The 21,886-nt window shown below is 39.9% G+C and overlaps 1 protein-coding gene and 1 pseudogene across 1 annotated transcript; one reads left to right on the forward strand and one right to left on the reverse strand.

The window, feature by feature from the left end:
- Positions 1 to 6,835: 6,835 nt before the first annotated feature.
- On the reverse strand, positions 6,836 to 16,432 carry Gm53057 (predicted gene, 53057). Its single transcript, NM_001384230.1, has 4 exons — positions 16,308 to 16,432; positions 10,106 to 10,232; positions 9,845 to 9,905; positions 6,836 to 8,660 (listed from the first exon to the last, which is right to left on the reverse strand). The coding sequence occupies exons 1-4, from the start codon at positions 16,308 to 16,310 to the stop codon at positions 7,709 to 7,711; spliced, it is 1,143 nt and encodes a 380-aa protein (NP_001371159.1). The 5' UTR covers positions 16,311 to 16,432; the 3' UTR covers positions 6,836 to 7,708.
- On the forward strand, positions 14,168 to 14,383 carry Gm19118 (predicted gene, 19118; annotated as a pseudogene).
- Positions 16,433 to 21,886: the final 5,454 nt, after the last annotated feature.

Raw genomic sequence — 21,886 nt, forward strand, 5'->3', positions numbered from 1 at the left:
GCTACAACAAACATTCCATTGAACTGGAAGCTCAGACTTCCCCCTGGTCATTTTGGGCTTCTAATGCCCTTAAACCAACAGGCTAAAAAAGGAATAACAGTGTTAGGAGGGGTGATAGATCCAGATTACCATGGGGAAATTGGATTACCTCTTCACAATGGTGGTAAGCAAGATTATGTCTGGAGTGTAGGAGATCCCTTAGGGCGTCTCTTAGTACTACCATGTCCTGTGATTAAAGTCAATGGGAAACTACAACAGCCTAATCCAAGCAGGATGACAAAGGACACAGACCCATCAGGAATGAAGGTATGGGTCAATCCTCCAAGAAAAGAGCCAAGACCTGCTGAGGTGCTGGCTGAAGGTGAAGGAAATACAGAATGGGTAGTAGAGGAAGGTAGTTATAAATGCCAATTAAGGCCACGTAACCAGTTGCAGAAACGAGGATTATAAAGTAATATGAATGCCCATTGTAAATTTACTAATGCGTTTGTGATTGTACGAGGGATAGTTATATCATGTTAGGCGTATTTACAACCTTGTTATTGTTTCATGTGAACATGAGATATTATTTGTGTCAAGTTGACAAGGGTGGATTGTAGTGGCTATTCCTGGTTGTCAACTTGACAATATTTGGAATGAACTACAATCCAGAATTGGAAGGCTCACCAGTGACCCTTATCTGGAGGCTTGGAGATCCTTATCTGGATCTTAGTTTGAAGATCTTGAGCCATAGTGGCTATGGATTCCAGAAGATTGAATCTCCGAGTTTAAGGAACACACCTTTAATCTGGGCTACGCCTTTCATCTGGGATTAAAGGTGTGGTGGGACACACCTTTAATCTGGGCTACACCTTCTGCTGGAGACAATATAAGGACATTGGAAGAAGGGAGTCTAGCTCTTGCTCTTGCTCCTTCGCCTGCTTGCCATGTGAGACTGAGTAACTGCTAGATCTTTGGACTTCCATTCACAGCTGCGACTGAACGATTGTAAGGAATTGGGCTGCCGACTGTAAGTCATCAATAAATTCCTTTACTATCTAGAGACTGTCCATAAGTTCTGTGACTCTAGAGAACCCTGACTAATACACCATGGTTACTCAAATATCCAGTCAATAAAGACTCAGCAACAAAAGAGAATTGCAGACCAACTTTCCTTAAAGTGACTGACACAAAAACACTTTATAAAGCAAAACAAATAAAAAAAGAAAGAAAATAGAAAAAAATATCAAAAGCTCATCCCCCATGATCAATGAGGTATGCTTCATTAAATAGATGCAGGAATGGTTCAGCAGAATGTGCTTAAAGTGTAAGGAAAAAAAAGAAGTGATCATCTCACCAGATGGTGAAAAATTCTCTGACATGTCCAGCATCACTTTATGATAAAATTCTTGGAGTGATTATGGATACAAGGGACATACCTAAACATAATATTGTTACTTTACAGCAAGCTTAGAGAAAACATTAAATTAAATGGAGAGACAATCAAAAATCCCACTAATTCCCAAACAAGATAAGGTGGTCCATTCTCTCCATATCTATTCAAAATATTATCTAAAAGTTTAACTGGATTAATAAAACTGAAGGAGATGAGGGTAATATGAATTATAAAAAAGGAAGTAAAATTATCTTTATTTGCAGATGAAGTTATAGTATACATAAGTGAACCAAAACTTCCCAAAGGCAATTCCTAGACCTGACAAACACTTTCAGCAAACTTGTGGGGTACAGGATTAACTAAAAAAGAAAAAGAAAAAGCAGTAGCCTTCGAATGTTCAAATGAGCTTGCAAGTGCAAACAAAATAAAGAGATATCATAATGTATGAATTGATTGTTGATGCTTGTCACTTTTTTCCCATAATAATCTTGAGGAACTCAATATAAGTGTGTAGGCTAAAATCTTACCACATTCTTTGTAGTCACAGATTACTTTTGGTATTATTAAAGGTCACCAAAGACTACTGTGATATGTAATAGCTTTGATATATTGAGTCCATACTAAAGAGTTTACTCTTGTTTAAAGATACCAAAAAGTGCAAAACCTTAACCTATTGACTGTGTTTATGGGTTTTCTCTGCATTATGACTTTTTCTCATGGATTCTCAGCTTACTGCTATGTCCAAAGGCTTGAACACATTGCTTATCCATAGGCTTTCTCTCCACGATGTGTTCTTTTATGTTCATAGATAACTGTGCTGTGAACAGCTTTTAATCACATTGATTACATTTAAGATTTTTCTCCAATACGTATTCTGTTATGTATTTGAAGAGAACTATGATATCTAACTGTCAGGAACAAGCAAAAGAAAATTGTCCTAAGAACTGCCTTTTTCTTATCACTCTCCATTTAACCTGAGGTTGAAACTAAGTTCAAGTCCCAAGTCCTAGTGACCTGTGTACTTAACAATATCCGGCCAGGTTTCACTATTCATGTTTTGTTCCCACCAAAATGATGACTGTTCCTAAGTATAATTTCTGTTACTTGTGTTTTATTCCTCAAAACATAGTGCCCGTTCCTAATCACAAAAGAACAAATGGCTATGATATGCTAGACCATAAAACCTACATCTTGTATCATTTGACATAAAGTAACAACAGAGAAAAATCATGATGTGGGGGGGATGTAGCTGTAACTTGGCACAGGATGTTGTGGTTTCAATCCTGCAGCTTATATACTTTTATATAACCTGAAGGTTTGGAAGATGTATAACTTTCTGATTCAAGGAGGGGCTGGGGTATTGCAGCTAAGCTTCTGAGTATATTTTTGGCCCTTATTGATGAGTAGTGACTTGATTATAATAAATTATTATCATTTGCATTGTCCCGTGTTTGAGATGTGTTGGACCTCAGTCACCCCATACCAGAAAGGCTTTATCACATTGCTGGTATTCATAGAATTTCTCTCCAGTATTAATAGTTTCATAATGATTAAAACTATAGAGGTGTGCAAAAGTTTCACCATACTAACTGCATTCACAAAATTTCTTCCCAGTACAAATTCTTATATGATGAAGAAGAATACAGAATTGTGCAGTGGCTTCACTATATTAACTGCACTCACAGGGTTTCTGTCTTAGAATTTCCATTGCTAGGAATAGATTTCATAACCAAGGCAACTCTTGTAAAAGCAAACATTTAACTGGGGCTGGCTTACAGTTTTAGAGGTTTAGTCGATTTTCATCATAGCAGGAAGCATGGGAGGCATGCAGGTAAACATAATGCTGAAGAAGGAACTGAGAGTTCTGCACCTTGATCCACAGGCAGCCAGGAAGAGACTGTCTTCTAGGGATCACACAGGAGGGTCTCTTCAGCACTTGGGGGAACTTCAAAGACCACCCTAACATTGATGCACTTCCTACAACAAGGCCACACCTTCTGACATTGCTACTCGTTGAGTCAACTGATTTCAAGATACGACATTCCACTTGCTGGCCCACATTTCATTGTTCAAACACATGGGTGTAGGGGGACCACACTTACACATAGCATAAAACAAAATACATCAAAATACATGAGATTCAACTTCAAAAGGACTCATCATATATAGCAGTCTCACAAATAAATAAAGTCCAAATTTCATCATCTGAGATTCATCCAATCACCTAACTATAATCCCCTATATTTACAAAAACAAATAGCACATTACATACTTCCAAATTGACAGGATATACTTCCCTTTTCCCTGTGTAGCCGTGGCTGTCGTGGAACTAACTCTGTAAACCAGGCTGGTCTCGAACTCAGAAATCGACCTGTCTTTGCCTCCCATGTGCTGGGATTAAATCGCATACCACCACTGCCCAGCTACTTTTCAATTCCTGAATAGCATTGTGAGGAAATACTGGACCAAAGAAGGTCAATCTCCAAACTCTGCATATCCATGTCTGATTTCAAGTGTTCTTCAAACCCTTTCTGCTTATTTCACTCCAGCACAATTCTTTCTCTTTGGCTGGACTTATTTCAGGAAAGCAGTTTTCCTGAGCAGGTATCCCATAGCTTAGCATCTCAAAATCTTGGGGTCTCCAAGGTAACTACAATATTACATCTTAATGTTCCACTGGCTGGGATCTACACATGATCTTTTGCACTCCTCAAAAGAAAGTGGGTGACTTCTCCAGCTCTTTTCTCTATAGCACCCTAGGTTCTGGTTGACTTCACTCTACAGCTGTTGCTGGTCTTTCTGCTCATCCCATGGGACTTACACCTTCAATATGCTGGGTTTTCCTGCTGTAACAGGGGTGCACTCTCATATACTCTCTTCATTGTGCCATTTCTTAGCTGGTCTACATGACCCCTTCATGCCTTCGAAACTAAGACCACCTGGGTAGTTATCACACATGACCAAGTCCAGAAGCATCACAAGGTACAACTTTGGGCATCTCTGGAACACAGCATCTTTGTCCTTCCAGAAAACACTTACCAGAAGGTTCCACTTCAGTGATGCTGGTTTCTTCTTCATCACCCCTAATTTTTTATCTACAGCTATCCAACATAAATTGTCTAAGTAGTCCCTTCTACGCTTGCCTCTAAAGCCAGAGCCACAGGGACAAAGCTACTTGCTGGAGCTGGACCATGGCCTTTCTATTACATGATCACCAGCTTTCAAATTTTCAACAACTTCACACTGCCTAAGCTTGGCTGTCCTGGAACTTGCTCAGTAGATTTACCTTGAATTCAGAAATCTGTGTATCCCTGTTGATTGAATGCTGGGATAAAAAGCATGGAAAACCATGCCCTACTTAAGCTTTTCTTCACCTAAAATTCTGCACCAGGATGACTTGATCCAGATTATCTGCTTGACTCTTATCTCCTGGGATTAACAGCATGTACCACCATGCCTGAACCTAAGAATTTCCATCTAGATGTTAAATTGAAAACTCAGAACAGTAATCACACTCCATCCCTTGTTAATTTGAAAAATATTTATATCTCCTTATGTCCACATGAAAAGAATAACCAGGTAATAATCACTCCTAATGTTATACAGTTCTTCCTAAAACTGCAAATCCACAAGTTAACCTGGATGGAATCTTGCCTTAACATCACCTTTCCCTTAATGTCATATAATATCTTTGATCACAAGATTTAGGTTCATTCAACATCCTGGTGAGTCTCTCTCTCTCTCTCTCTCTCTCTCTCTCTCTCTCTCTCTCTCTCTCTCTCTCTCTGTCTCTCTCTCTCTCTCTCCTTCCTTCCTTCCTTCCTTCCTTCCATCCTTTCTATCTTTCTTTCTTTTTTTTTTTGAGGCAGATTTCTCTGTGTAGCCCTGTCTATCCTGGAACTCACTTTGTAGACCAGGCTGGCCTTGAACTAAGAAATCTGCCTGCCTCTGCCTCCCAAGTGCTGGGATTAAAGGCACCTGCACCACCATGCCCAGTGAGCCTTTTCTTATTGAACCTTACATTTTACATTTTTCCATTCTAAGATTATTCTTGATCAAAACAATCATCATGAGAGTAAACAAAGGACAAAGGCTATGCTGGCTTTCCTGATAATTCTTTTGTCAATGCAACACTCTTCAGACAAGGTCAAAAAGCAACAACATTCTTAAGCAAAACATCATAAAAAACATATACAGAGTTCAAATCGCTCTCTACTGCCTAGGTGTTCCACATTCCTCCTAGGATGTCACATTAAGTTCCACTTAATGCATGTACAAATCCAAAGTCTAAAATTCCACATTGCTCCAAACAAAAACATGGCCAGGCGTATCATAGCAATACTTAAGTCTGAGGTACTAACTTCTGTCTTAGAAAGAATTTCCATTGCTCAGAAGACAAACTGTGACCAAGGCAACTGTTTTAAAGGTAAATATTTAATTGGGCCTGGCTTACAGTTTCAAATACTTAGTTTATTACCATTATAACAGGAAGCATGGCAGCATGAAGGCAGCTATGATGCTAAAGAAGGAGCTGAGAGTTCTCCACCTTCATGAGAAGGCTGGCAGGAAGAGACTATCTTCCAGCCAAACAGTAGGTGGGGCTGTTTTATACTGGCCAAAGCTCCAAACTCCACAACCCCAGTAATTCACTTCCTTCAAAAAAGTAACATCTATTCCTACAAGACACACCTACTAATAGTGCCACTGCTTAGGGCCAAGCATATTCAAATTAACATAGCTTATATCTACTATAAATACTTTCATACATTTAAGTATGATTAGGACATGCAAAGGCTTTACCACATTGGTTATATTGACAAGGTTTCTCTCTAGTATGTGTTCTTTTATGTATTCAGAGACTACTGTGGCATGTAAAGGATTTTCCAACTTGACAACATTCACAAATGTTGGGAGCCAACCTGCAGCTCACAAGAAACGGGGTACACCTGGGAGGCAGACTGGAGCTGAAAGAGAACTAGATGGTCTGGAGAAATAATGGAGCTAAGTCAAGGTTCCTGATCAAAGCTCAAATGTTTAATAGCAAATGTGCTTATAAAGGGGAGGAGACCCATTCCTGCCAATCCATTCTTTGTGCCTGGAATCAGCTGCAGGTGTGGACAGTACAGGACAGGGTACTGTAGTCTCTGGAATATCTCAGGGGCCTCTCAGCAGGCAGCAACCTCTTGAAGGAGAACAGCAGCAGTGGCTTAACAACAGAGCCATCTAGGCAGGAAGGCTCCACCCAAGGTGGTCTAATTCTCAGTGGCAGCAAGGTCAAAGTCTGGATCAGCCTGCTTCAGGCTGGGAGATCCAGCTCAAAATATTTCTCTCCATTATGTGTTCTTTTATGTCTTTGGGGACTATAGTGATATGCATAGACTTTTCCACATTCATTGCATTTGTAAGGTTTCTCTAAAACGTGTGTTCCTTTAAATATTTAAAGAGTACATTGACACGCAAAGGCTTTAACACATTTATTACAATCAGAGGGCTTCTCTCTACTATGTGCACATTTATGTACTTGGAAATGACTATGATATGCAAAGGTTTTCTCATATCAATTACATTCTTAAGGTTTCTCTCCTTCACATTTTTTTTTCGTGTGTTTGGAGATGACTGTGGCCTCGAAAGGGTTTACCTTATTCATTATATTCATGCAGGTTTTCTGCCATATGTGTTCTTTTATATATGGGGTGATGACTGTGTCACACAAGGGATTAGTACTCTGGAAAAATGGAAAGAGTTACTTTCTTGAATGTGTTCTTTTAAGTAGTTGCAGATGAGAGTAAATTGCCAAGGTTTTTACCACAGTGGTTACAATAATGAGGGTTCTCCCCAGTGTGCTGTATTTTGTGTACGTGGGAAGAATTATGACATGCAAAGGCTTTACTGCATTGATAACCTTCATGAGGTTTCTCTCTTGTATGTGATCTTTTATGTCATTGCAGATGACTGTGACTTGAAATGCTTTACAACACTGATTACATTCATAAAGTTTCTCTCCTGTATGTGTACTGTTAAAATAATGGAGATTACAAAGTTCTAAAGTCTTTACCACATTGATTATATTCATGAGGTTTCTTTCCAGTATGGGATCTTTTATTTTTTGGAGACAAGTGGAACATGCAAAGACTTCATTACCACATTGCATACATTCATAAGGTTACTCTCCAAAATGGGTTCGTTCTTTTATCTTTTTGAGATAATTACTTTGTGAAAAGGCTTTTACTACATTGATTACATTAAGATTTCTCTCAACTATGTGTTATTTTTAATGTCTTTGGAGACTTCTCCCTTGTGAAAAGTCTTTCCACATTGATAATTATCCTAAGATTACTCTCCAGTATGGGTTCTTTTATGACATTGGAGATGACTGGATGTAGCAAAGGCTTTACCACATTGATTACATTCATAAGGTTTCTCTCCAGTATGGGTTCTTTTATGACAATGGAGATGACTGGATGTAGCAAAGGCTTTACCACATTGATTACATTCAAAAGGTTTCTCTCCATTATGGGTTCTTTTATGACATTGGAGATGACTGGGTTTTGCAAAGGCTTTACCACATTGATTACATTCATAAGATTTCTCTCCAGTATGGGTTCTTTTATGATGTCTGAGACCACTGTGACAGGAAAAGGCTTTACCACATTGATTACATTCATAAGGTTTCTCTCCAGTATGGGTTCTTTTATGACATTGGAGATGACTAGATGTAGCAAAGGCTTTACCACATTGATTACATTCATAAGGTTTCTCTCCAGTATGGGTTCTTTTATGACATTGGAGATGACTGGATGTAGCAAAGGCTTTACCACATTGATTACATTCATAAGGTTTTTCTCCAGTATGGGTTCTTTTATGAGATCTGAGACCACTGTGACAGGAAAAGGCTTTACCACATTGATTACATTCAAAAGGTTTCTCTCCAGTATGGGTTCTTTTATGATATCTGAGACCACTGTGACAGGAAAAGGCTTTACCACATTGATTACATTCATAAGGTTTCTCTCCTGTATGGGTTCTTTTATGATATTGGAGATCAGCGGGTCTTGCAAAGGGTTCCCCACATTGATTACATTCATAAGGTTTCTCTCCAGTATGGGTTCTTTTATGATATCTGAGATTACTGTGAGAGGAAAAGGCTTTACCACATTGATTACATTCATAAGGTCTCTCTCCAGTATGGGTTCTTTTATGACATTGGATATGAGCGGGTCTTGCAAAGACTTTACCACATTGATTACATTCATAGAGTTTCTTCCACCTATGACTTCTTCCATGCCTAGAATGATAATTGGCACATGTGAAAGCTTTAACACACTCATTACCTTTATCAATCGTTTTATCCATATTAATTAATTTTACAGGTTGGTCTAATAATAAAGAATTATCAGATCTCAAGCTTTTATCACTTTGCATGTTCATGGTGTTCTCCCTCACTATGGGTTGTTTTCCCTCTTTGAAAACAGCTGTGATGGTAAGAGCATTTATAACATGGCTCATATATATATGTAACAACCTTTTTCTATATGAGATTCCTATATCACCTATTTGCTGTACCTGAAGAACAATGAAACAATGCAGAGCTTTTTACAACTGATAGCATTCATAATTTCCCTGTAGTGTGAATCACAGCAAATTAGCACTGTGAAGGACAAACAGATGAATTTCCACTTTTTTCCTCAGTGTGACTTTGAAGATATTCTCAGTAAAGTAAGAAAACCAATTAATCAAAAACTCCTATCATCTTCAGAAAGTCTAACAAAGTCAGAAAACTACATATCTTCTCATTGTTTTGGAAAGAGGTGTGTTGCTATTTTCAATGTTCATAGACTCTCATGGTTTTGTCCATTTGTCACTTGATATACCCATTAAAATAAGAACAAATGAAAGTTTTCCACATTGCATTCACAACAGTTGACATTTTGTTCCTTGTAGACATGCTATATATGGATTAAGGTTTCTCCATTCAACGTTCTTGACTCTCATAAACTGACTTCTCAATAAAGTTAGGAATGAGTCTGCAAGAATATAAGTATCACCAACTTTACCTTGGAATATTTGCTTTCTAGAAGGTAATATGTATATGTATATATATATATATATATATATATATATATATATATACACACACACACACACACACAAACATCACTATTCAATGTGCAACATTTAAATATTATGAGACTATACAGAGTGGTAGTTCCATAGCATAGGTTTAATGGAGCTACAAATCAAATAAAGGGATCTCTTAAGGCCTTGTTTCCTTGTTTCCATTCTTAGAGGAATGCCTTGGAACCACAAATCAGATAATAGGCTCTAAGGTACACGGACTAGCGAGAATATCATAATCATAGCTACAGTCAATGGACTGATATTTGACACTCTTGCTTTTCTTTAGAACTTCCAGGACTTATTAAAATTTCCTCACAGACATATTTGTATCAGCTTGAACATGAAAATTACCTTGTATGTCTTCGAGAACTTTGACATGATTCTTCAATATGATGGTCTTCCCATTTGTAGCCTAAAATACAGCAACAGAAAATGAATGATATGTTATTAGAAATTAGGAATAATTGAGGTTACTGTAAATATTCACAGCTGTGGACCTGATTTATTCACCTCAATCTTACTTGTGCTCAATTTAAATAACAGAAGATCATCAATAACCAAAACATATTTGTTCCCTTAATTTGAAAAGCAAAAGAAAATTCACAGTCTTACCTATAGAAGTAAGGTTCCAGTAGGTCTCCAACATAACATCTTTGTAGAGATTCATCTGGGAAGCATCCATCAAATTCCATTCTTCTTTAGTGAAATTCACATGCACATCGTCAAAAGTCACTGCATCCTAAAATATCCCAGAAATGTGTATGATACAAAGCATGATACTAACATCAATACTTATTTCCTGACACAGATATTGTATTCTAATCACCATGTCTTTTTAGAAGGAAATTGAATTATAATGTTCACCTATGTTGCTGTTGAACCTTTTGCCTAGGAGATAGCCTTGCAAGGGAAATGCCAATTGAGAGGGAGATTGCAAGGGGATACAGATCAACAGTACCAAGCCCACATCTGAGAAGCTGTACGAACAATTACTAACTACAAAAATATTGGACAAGATGGGGGTATTTGCTCAGCACTTTAATCCAGAGGCATAGGAAGGTGTATTTCCTCAAGCTGGAGGCCTGCATCATCTATGAAACCGATTCCAGGACAGCAAAAGTTACATATTAAGACTCTCACTCCCCCTGCAAATATCACCCAAGGAAACAGAAATGATAGAAAGAACCCATAGTTCTGCACTGAAATTCCTACAAAGAATTATACATTAACTGCAGTTCTGTATTCATCTTGCAGAAACATGAAGTATACCAGTTTAAATTGCAACATTAATAAAATTTTGCTAAAAGAGAATGAATCTATAAAGAGTTACAAATGGACCAATTAAAATACTAGTAGTATAAATGTTGATCACAAATATGCAAGATAGGGCAGGAGAGATAGCTCAGCTGTGGAAAGCTCTTGCTTGTCTTCCACATAACTGTGGTCAATATTTAGCATTTACATGGGGACCAGCAACTACCTACCCATTACTTCAAGATCAGGCGTTCTGATACCACCTACTGACAACAGTAGAAATGATGCACACATGATATTCATATTCATGCACACAGAAAAATAATTACATTTACTCAAAAATCAAAGAACAAACAAAAGAGTTAGGCAGATCATCATATACCCAGAATTCAATGACTCTGAAGCCTCAGGTTGTATTGGTGTCATGAGCATATGTCATCCTGGAAAACAGAATATACCTATATATTTTGTCAAATTTCAAAATTGAAGATGTGAATAAAGAATTGCACAGAAGCATATGCTTATTGTACAAAAACATGATAGGTGTCTGATGTGGTGTCTATACCTACTAACAGGACAAAAAGGGTTTCACAGAGAAATTTTACCTCAAACAATAAAATCCAAAATAATAAATTTAAAAATATAAAACCACCAGGATTGCAAAATAGTTTAGCATTGAATAGCAAATGTGTCTACTGTATCTTATGTGCTTTAGGGACAGAGAACAAATGGTGAAAGTATGGGTGCATGAGAAGAAAGACCCTCACTCCCCTGCAAATGTCACCCAAGGAAACAAAAATGATTGAAAGAACCCATAGTTCTGCACTGAAGTTCCTACAAAGAATTATACATTAACTGCAGTTCTGTATTCAATTGCAGAAACATGAGGTACACCAGTTTAAACTGTAACATTAATAAAATTTTGCTAAATTTTTGAATTATGAAAATTATGAATCAGTTTAAACCACAACGCTGTAGACACAAAGAACATATTTGTCCTGTCAAAGAGAAATGCAGAGGCAAAGCTGGATCAGAGACTGAGGGAATGGCCAATGAAAACTTGCCCAAATAGAGACATATCCTATTTTATTTGTAACAACTAGAAACTGCAAACAATCCAGATGTCCCTCACCCGAAATACATATACAGAAAATGTGGTTTATTTACAAAATGGAATACTAATAAGCTATTAAAAGCAAGGACATCATGAATTTTCCAGGCCAATGGATACAGGTAGAAACTATCATCCTGAGTGAGGTAACCCAGAAACAAAATGACATGAATATATGTACTCACTTACAAGTGAACATTAACCATAAAGTACAGGATATCCACAGTATATTCCATAGAACCAAAGAAGCTAAACAAGAAGAAAAGCCCTAATAAGCATTGTTGAATCTCATTCAAAAGGGGAATAAAACAGTCAGAGGAGGCAGATGGAAGAAAGAGAGAGAACTGGATGGGAGAGTGGATAAGTAAGGGGAAGGGCGAGTGGCCAGGAACAGGTGTTGTGAGAGACAAGAGATGGTCAGAGAGTCAGGAAAATGAATGGAATTCTGCACCTTAACGGGGAGGGGTATGGAAGGGTGGGGAATCTTTAGGTTGTGCCAGAGACCAGGAATGAGAGGTCACCAAGGATAATATGGGGGTGATCTTAGTTGAGATGCATGGCAGAGAGTTATGGACCCTCAAGAAGGCACATCTTGCTACCAGGAAGGACCTCTAGTGGAGAATTAAGCACAGTAAATGAACCAAATATATTTGCTCCCAAAATTGGTCCTGTCTACAAGAAATGCAGGCACAAAGATGGAGCAGAGACTGAGGGAATGGACAAATCATACCCTGACCAACTTGAGACCCATCCCATGGGCAAGCATGTATCCTGACATAAGTGACGGTCCTTTGTTATACTTGCAGACAGTAGCTTAGCATAACTCTGAGAATCTCCATCCAGCACCTGACTGAAACAGGTGCAGAGACTCACAGCCTATCATTGGACAGGGCTCAGGAAGTCTTTTGGAAGAGTTGGGGGAAAGGATTGAGGGCCTGCAAAGGAACAGGAAGTCCATTAGAAGATCCAGTGAGTCAACTAACCTGTACACTAGGAGATTCTCAGAGAGTGACCCACCAGCCAAAGAGCAAACACAGGGTGGGCCAAGGCCCCACCATATATGTAGTAAATGTGCTTCAGTCTTCACATGGTTCCTGAAACAAATAGAGTGGGGGGATGTCCCTTAAGGTGTTGTCTGTCTTTCCAACCTGTTCCCCTAACTTGGCTGCCTTGTCTGACCTCAGTAGCAGAGACTTGACTTGTCATGTTTGGGGCATACTCAAGTGGTCCCCACTTCCTGGATAGATGAAAAAAAGTTAAGGATGAGGGACTGTGTAATGTGGAAAGGGGAGGGGGTTGCAGTAGGAATGTATATTGAATAAATATATCAATGGGAAAAGTGAAGAAATACATATAAATAGAATAAAAATATACAAATCAGGCAATTATTTTTAAACTTTTCCCTACTCAATATCTCATAGAAAATCCTGAGTAAGAAATATTTTTGGCCAAAATGTTACACAAATGACCTATAGCTAAAGTTTTCACAGAGTCGATTTCCCACGGACATACTGGACCTCCACTTCCTCTGGTTGCATTACTGCCAACACTTGAATCTTTCTGGTTCTATGACTACAACCGTTAAGCTCCATCTACAGCTTTCTCTGACTTTTGACATCTCAATTTTTTATATTTTCCACATTCCTCCAAAAGAGAACATAGATTCTGTCCAGCAGCAAAATCACCTTTATATACCAATTTTTGTTGTTGTTGTTCTAACTTGCTACTCTGCTGCTGAATAGACTCCTGCAAGCAAAAGCATCTCAGGCAGTAGATGGTTGTTGTACGTGATTCAGTCAGATCACTGTCCACCATTCTGGAAAGTTAGAATAGAAACTGGAGCTAGAACATGAAGGAAAAATAATGAAGAACAAACACTGTTTTTTGGCTTGTTCTCTTACTTGGTCACTGTCCCATGCTCAGCTAGCTCTCATCCAGCCCAGGCCCACTTGCTTCAGAATATTGCCTCCCTCAGTAGAAAAGCCTTCCCAAAATATCATCAACACTACCTCTCACAGACATAGCAACCAGCCATTCTGATGAGGGAACACCTTCAATTGAGGTTCCTTACTATGTTTGTAGCTCTGAAATGTTGAGAACCGAAGACAATTATGACATGGAGACAATAATAAATGAGGAAATTGTAAAAACCCAAAACCAATGTGCTAACCATATCAATTACAGGAGCCCCTGTCACCACAAGACAGAGGTGGAGTTGTGGCTGAGCCAGGAAAAAATGGGTAAGTCAATAGATTGGAGCAGGGAAGGATACACTGGAATGAGGAGTTCAGAGGCTTTGCTGCTCTGGTGTGAGGTATCTTCAACCCCTCGTTCCCTGGCTAGTGCTACCAAAGAGGTGGCTAAAGCAGCTGGAAGGTGAACAGAGAAGCACATTGCACCACAAGCCTACAATTAATACGGCTGATCTAATGAGATATGTTAACTTTGTTGCAGTGGATGAAGAACAACTTTCCCTCTAATAACAGTTCCGAGTCCAAAACTACAGAGTCACATATGGACTGGGAGCAGGGTTGATCAGGAGGGGAAAATGAGGTCTTTGTCCTTTCCACCCTGTAAAACAGGATAGGGAGAGCCTGATATTGCCCTGGATTGGGTCTCCAAGAGCTCTCTATAATGGGCAATCTAGTGGGTGTAGGTCCTCTTAGGAAGAAGGATTTAACCCCAGATGATGATTTAGTCACTAAATCAATAGGATGGAAAAAAATCTTATTTCCTCTCTCTCAGTCACAGAATAATAAAGTACCACACACATGAGAGAAAGTCACAAGGTGTCAGTAAAGGCTACCCAGCAGATTCATACATGTGTACAGAGGAGAAGATGAAGACAGGATGGCAGCTGTGACTCATGAAGCAGGGTTTCAAGTCTGCTCTAACCCTCCAAGCACTTTAGACCAAGGGCGCACCATCCTCTATACCAGACTATGGAACATCTTCCAAGGCCCTGTGGCTACAACTCTCCAGTGCACCCACTGTACCATGGTTCCAAGTACGCTTTAGTCATCTCCCTCCACGAATAATCAAGAAAAATATGAAAACCAAGACACACCTACTCAAATGTGACAGACAAGCCATTGATACAAAGAACAACAATGACACATTCTAACAGCTGACCTTTCAACACCTCTGTTCTGAGTCCTGGAATTCTTGGAGTATCAGTCAACACACCAAGATATTATACCCAAGTCACAGGGACCTCAATGACAACCAAGGATCTTATTGAAATTCAAACACACAATGTTTTTATTATGGGCTCAGTAACAAGGTCTGTCACCAGTCAACCTGGCATGAGGTCCAAAATGAGAGACCAAGTCTAGAGGTGCTGGACATATATTGTAGTTACAGCAAGGCTGGGGAATTTCCACGCAATAGATACAGTGGAAAAATGGTTGTGTGCGGTAAGGGAGAGGAGTGAAAACATGGGGTAAGGAATAGATGTGCACAAGAAGACCTGCAGACAGGCACACTAACAGAGACCAGAGAGAGACAGCCACAAGGGTAGGGAAATAGAATGGGGGTTGGGGGAGAGCATGTGCAGAGAACAGAGACAGGGAACAAAGCACAGAGCTGCTGTAGCTGTTGGTCCATGTATATAAAGCACACCTGACAACAGCAGCAGGTGATGGAGACAGGTAACAACTTAAGCATTTGCTAAGTCCCTAAGAGAAGGCCATTGAATGTGCTGTATACTGACAACCACAGAGGCAAGGTTCACCCTTGGTCCAGGAAGGGAAGAGAGACTATCAGGCATTAGAGATGAATGGAAAAAAATGATAAATTGGTCAAAAAATATGGATTCCAAATGTTTCCTGGCACTAAATAACCAGGAATTCTGCAACATATGAGAAGGTGAAAAGTAGAAATTCTTGGAATAGAAGAAGAATATCAGCTCAAAGGTCTAGAAAATATTTTCAGTGAAATTATGAATGAAAAATTTTCTAAACTAAAGAAGAAAATACCTATTAAAATACAAGAAGCATCCAAAATAGCAAATAGATTGGACCAAAAAAGTCCTTTTGCCACATAACAGTCAAAACTCTAAACATGTAAAGCAAAGAAATATGAAAAACTGCAAGAGAAAAAATAAAAAAGTAAATAAAACAAAAACAAGTAACGTATGGAAGCAGACCTATTAGCTTCATATCTGTCTTCTCAATGTCTACTAGTAAAGACATCAGCGTTTGGACCGTTTTGTGCTGCATAGTGAAAGAAACTACCCATGTTTCTACAAGAAAGCAACTGGCGCAAATGTTTTGGACAGATTCAGAATCAGCTATGATAATGAAGTTATTCAGAGGTCACTGCCTGAGACCTCACACGTGTTCCCATCTGGGTGATGCTCCCATGCAGCCCCAGAGAGGACCCACCACCCCACCTCCCCCTGCTCAACCACCTGCCCCTACCCATTGTGGGCAGTGATCCTGTGCTCACCATGTCTAAATCTCAGAACTTCCTGAGGTCCCCTCAATGCACCCGACAGCAGATCTCAGAGCAGGACACAGAGAACCATTCAAGCCTGCACAGCCACAGCGATCTTGTAGAAAGGCACCCGGAAGATCCCGCCTCTTTGTCTGACAGGCATGTCTGCCTGGAGACCTTGATTGGCCAGTGAGTCTTACCCCTCTTCAATGTTAAAGTGTGCTTCCTGTCGAAGGCTGGACCTTTTCCAGATCTCTGGAGCCCCTTTCAGCTCATTAGCATTAGTGCTTGCCCTGGGGGAAGAAACCACCATTCCAGCTCAGGCTATTCTGCTGCCAGCTCCTCCCCTCTATGAGCAATAATCCTGACTTCAGACCTTGCCTGAACATTCTTCATAGCACTTGCATTCTTTTCCCTGAAATCAAGGTGAGTAGCTTGAATAGCGCATTACTCTAGCTGCATTGTAGGTATCAATCTGACCCAAGAATGGAAGGGTGGCCAGGCTATTAACATTAAAAAGGAATTTTAGAAAACAAGAGGCTTTTTAAAATATATGTAGATTGCCAAAAGAAACTATAGCCTAGATTAAATGTGGATCTGAACATCTCAAAAGATCAAGAATAAAAAAGGGTTTCTCACCTCAAAAGGTATAATTAAGAAATATCCCCCACAGTAAGCAGGGTTAGAATCAGGATTAGGAGATTAGAGGGTTATGGTAAGGATTAGGATAAGGGTTGTTAGGATTAGGGTTAGGGTAGTTAGGAAAATAAGGGTTGAGGTTTAAGAAAGGGTAAGAGGTTGGGGGTAAGTCCCAGGGTTAGGCTCAGGGTTAGGGCCAAGGTGGCCACCATTATTCTTGATTGTTCTACTGAGTCAATAGTATCCTGTTACACAAAGAAGAAATATCATGGTTAGGGCTAGGCTCAAAGTTAGGGCAATGGATTTGCTGTGCTATGTGAAATCAGCTTCTATCTTTTCTCTCATCTGCCTTCCTAGTCCTCTTTTTCATAATATCATCATCTATTTTCCTGCCCCCAGGAAAGTGGAAAGGAGGTTATCCAAGAATCTGGAACTTCCTGATGGGAAATTTCTTTACATTGCCATGGGGCCCAATTCACATAGAACAGAAAACCACTACTGCATTGGTTGTTCTAAGTTTCACTTGGGGATCCTCCTAAGATGAAAGCAATTATGGAACTTGGTGCTCTTCTTTGATAATGATATCATAAATATAGCATAGGCCATGTGTCAACACAGATTTAGTTAATATAACCATGTGGTTCAAGACAAAATGGTGGACAACATGATTCTTGATGGTACAACTGAATCAGTAGTATCCCGATTATACAAAAAAGAAATATTTTTTTTCCATTTTTTATTAGGTATTTAGCTCATTTACATTTCCAATGCTATACCAAAAGTCCCCCATACCCACCCACCCCCACTCCCCTACCCACTCACTCCCTTTTTTTGTCCCTGGCGTTCCCCTGTACTAGGGCATATAAAGTTTGCGTGTCCAATGGGCCTCTCTTTCCAGTGATGGCCGACTAGGCCATCTTTTGATACATATGCAGCTAGAGTCAAGAGCTCCGGGGTACTGGTTAGTTCATAATGTTGTTCCACCTATAGGGTTGCAGATCCCTTTAGCTCCTTGGGTACTTTCTCTAGCTCCTCCATTGGGAGCCCTGTGATCCATCCATTAGCTGACTGTGAGCATCCACTTCTGTGTTTGCTAGGCCCCGGCATAGTCTCACAAGAGACAGCTACATCACAAGGTGTCAGTAAAGGCTACCCAGCAGATTCATACATGTGTACAGAGGAGAAGATGAAGACAGGATGGCAGCTGTGAGTCATGAAGCAGGGTTTCAAGTCTGCTCTAACTCTCCAAGCACTTTAGACCAAGGGCGCACCATCCTCTATACCAGACTATGGAACATCTTCCAAGGCACTGTGGCAACAACTCTCCAGTGCACCCACTGTACCATGGTTCCAAGTACACTTGAATCATCTCCCTCTATGAATAATCAAGAAAAATAATAAAACCAAGACACACGAACACAAATGTGACAGACAAGCCAATGATACAAAGAACAACAATGACACATTCTAACAGCTGGCCTTTCAACACCTCTGTTCTGAGTCCTGGAGGTCTTGGAGTTTCAGTCAACGCACCAAGATATTATACCCAAGTCACAGGAACCTCAATGACAACCAAGGATCTTATTGCAATGCAAACACACAAGGTTTTGTATTATGGGCTCAGTAAAAAGATCTGTCACCAGTCAACCTGGCATCAAGTCCAAAATGAGAGACCAAGTCTAGAGGTGCTGGATATATATTGTAGTTACGGCAAGGCTGGGGAATTTCCATACAGGTCAGCAACCTAATATTTTGAAAATATTATCTGGCATAATCTGCAGGAACCAAACATGAAGCAAAAACTATCTGACAACCATGATGGCTAAGCTACCATTTTTTTTTCCCTGCAAGATGTATTAGTTATCTATATGTAGCTTGACCCTGCTGCTGTACCTTCACTGGCTGCTCATAGGATGTTTGCTCAGGTGTTCTTTGTGCACTCTCAAAAACGCATTTGGTTGAGCTTTACAATTCACCCTTGTGCCTGAGCCCATTATTATTGGAAAATAGTCCTTTTCAACCACAAGCCATGCCTGTCATTAGACTAGGTAATTTGACCAAAGACCTACCTCACTATCTATTACTGCAGACTCTAATATCAGTTACCCTTACCACTGGACAAAATACCAGTACAAGTTTCCTCTCCCTCTGTGCATGCCTCCTGTAGCTACCACAGATAATCCCCACCTACCCTTCCTTTCCTGCCTCATCCTTCAGTCTCAGCCCCCACTTGGGCAGACACATACTGCTCAACCACATGCCATGCCTGAAAGGACACCAGGTAAGCTTCCATAGATCTACCACACTATGTGCTATCCCAGATGTAATTTTCACAGTTGTCCCTAGCACTTTACCAAACAGCAAAGGCAGCTTAATCTCTCTCCTGACTATGTCTCCTTGTGGGTTGCTAAGATCATCTCTTTCTGCCTGCCTCTTTTTCCATCTTTCAACATTAGTAAGCATTCCCCCTTGAACATACCTCCAAACAGGTCCATCAAAGAAGCAACCCTCAGTCAACACTGTGAGAATCCCGGTATCAGCTGGGCATGGTGGCACACACATTTATTCCCAGCACTTAGGAGGCAGAGGCAGGCGGTATTCTGAGTTCAAGGCCAACCTGGTCTACAGAGTGAATTACAGGACAGGCAGGGCTACACAGAGAAACCCTGTTTCAGAAAACCAAAAATAAATAAATAAATAAATAAATAAATAAATAAATAAATAAATAAATCTATATATCAACCAGTGACCCAGGTATAAAACTCCCACCCAAACAGCACAAACCCAGAAACCAAATCACCTCAAACACAGAGGCCTAGACACCAGCAAATGAATATAATGAATAATAGCCAGGAAAATATATCACCAAGAAATCCAAGCTATCCTATCACAGCAGGCCCTAGAAATTAAAACATGCAATAGATACAGTGGAGAAATGGTTGTTTGGGGGAAGGGAAAGGAGTGAAAACATGGGGGAAGGTATAGCTGTGCACAAAAGAGCTTTAGACAGGCACACAGACAGAGAGCAGAGAGAGACAGCCACAAGGGTAGGGAAATAGAGGGGGGGGCGAGCATGTGCAGAGAACAGAGACAGGGAACAAAGCACAGAGCTGCTGTAGCTGTGGTTCATGTATATAAAGCACACCTGACAACAGCAGCAGGTGATGGAGACAGGTAACGACTTAAGCATTTGCTAATTCCCTAAGAGAAAGCCATTGAATTTGCTGTACACTGATAACCACAGAGGCAAGGTTCACCCATGGGCCAGGAAGGGAAGAGAGACTCTCAGGCATTAAAGATGAATAGAAAACAATGATAAATTGGTCAAAAAATATGGATTCCAAATGTTTCCTGGCACTAAATAACCAGGAATTCTGCAACATATGAGAAGGTGAAAAGTAGAAATTATTGGAATAGAAGAAGAATATCAGCTCAAAGGTCTAGAAAATATTATCAGTGAAATCATAAATGAAAAATTTTCTAAAGAAGAAAATACCTATTAAAGTACAAAATAGCATCCAAAATAGCAAACATATTGGACCAAAAAAGTCTTTGTGCAACAAACTGTCAAAACTCTAAACATATAAAGCAAAGAAATATGAAAAACTGCAACAGAAAGAAACTAAAAGCTAAACAAAACAAAAACAAGTAACGTATGGAAGCAGACCTATTAGCTTCATATCTGTCTTCTCAATGTCTACTAGAAAAGACAACAGTGTTTGGACCGTTTTGTGCTGCAGAGTCAAAGAAACCACCCATGTTTCTACAAGAAAGCAACTGGTGCAAATGTTTTGGACAGATTCAGAATCAGCTATGATAATGAAGTTATTCAGAGGTCACTGCCTGAGACCTCACAGGTGGTCATATTTGGATGATGCTTCCCATGCAGCCCCAGAAAGGACCCACCACCCCATCTCCCACGGCTCAACAACCTGCCCCTACCCATTGTGGGCAGTGATCCTGTGCTCACCATGTCTACATCTCAGAACTTCCTGAGGTCCCCTCAATGCACCCGACAGCAGATCTCAGAGCAGGACACAGAGAACCATTCAAGCCTGCACAGCCACAGCGATCTTGTAGAAAGGCACCCGGAAGATCCCGCCTCTTTGTCTGACTGGCATGTCTCCCTGGAGACCTTGATTGGCCAGTGAGTCTTACCCCTCCTCAATGTTAATGTGTGCTTCCTGTCGAAGACTGGACTTTTTCCAGATCTCCGGAGCCCTTTTCAGCTCATTAGCATTTGTGCTTGCCCTGGGGAAGAATCCACCATTCCAGCTCAGGCTGTTCTGCTGCCAGCTCCTCCCCTCTGTGAGCAATGATCCTGACTTCAGTCCTTGCCTGAACATTCCTTATAGCACTTGCCTACTTTTTCCTGAAATCAAGGTGAGTAGCTTGAATAGCCCATTACTCTAGTTGCATTGTAGGTATCAATCTGACCCAGGAATGGAAGGATGACCAGGCTATTAACATTAAAAAGGAATTTTAGAATACAACAGGCTTGTTCATGACTTCACCTTGTCTCAGGGAAATTGCAGGTCCCTTTCACCAGATGATAAGTATCAATGCATGCTGGGAGAACAGCAGGATACAAAAGGGAAGCACTGTTGAGCACTACTATTAGCCAACATCTTCATCAGTGGTAATGTGGAGAAAAGCCAAAGTTGGATTATCACAGGATCTCTAGGTAAACATCTCAAGTCATAGAGAGAATGATCTCTCAATGTATGTCAAAAAAATTATTTAATATAATGTCTGAATAAAGGCTGTTGGCCAAGGGAAATTACAAAATCAAGGACTGGTTGATTTCAAGTTACAGGATATTACAGCTGATATTCTGTATGTACCAGAATTTTAAAGAAATAAGTACTGACTAATGCCAGTTTTAAAAATACAAACAAACAAGTCACTTTTGTTTTGTAAAAAAGTAGGGCAAGTACAAAAAACAAAACAAC

This window comes from Mus musculus, chromosome 13 (genome assembly GCF_000001635.26).
Source record: "Mus musculus strain C57BL/6J chromosome 13, GRCm38.p6 C57BL/6J".
Classification (NCBI taxonomy): domain Eukaryota; kingdom Metazoa; phylum Chordata; class Mammalia; order Rodentia; family Muridae; genus Mus; species Mus musculus.

Coding starts and splice junctions, on each gene's coding strand:
- Gm53057 (NM_001384230.1), bottom strand. Junction 9,906..10,105: donor CTGGAACCTTACTTCTATAG/GTAAGACTGTGA, acceptor GCTGTATTTTAG/GCTACAAATGGGAAGACCAT. Junction 8,661..9,844: donor AGTTCTCGAAGACATACAAG/GTAATTTTCATG, acceptor TTATCATTCTAG/GCATGGAAGAAGTCATAGGT.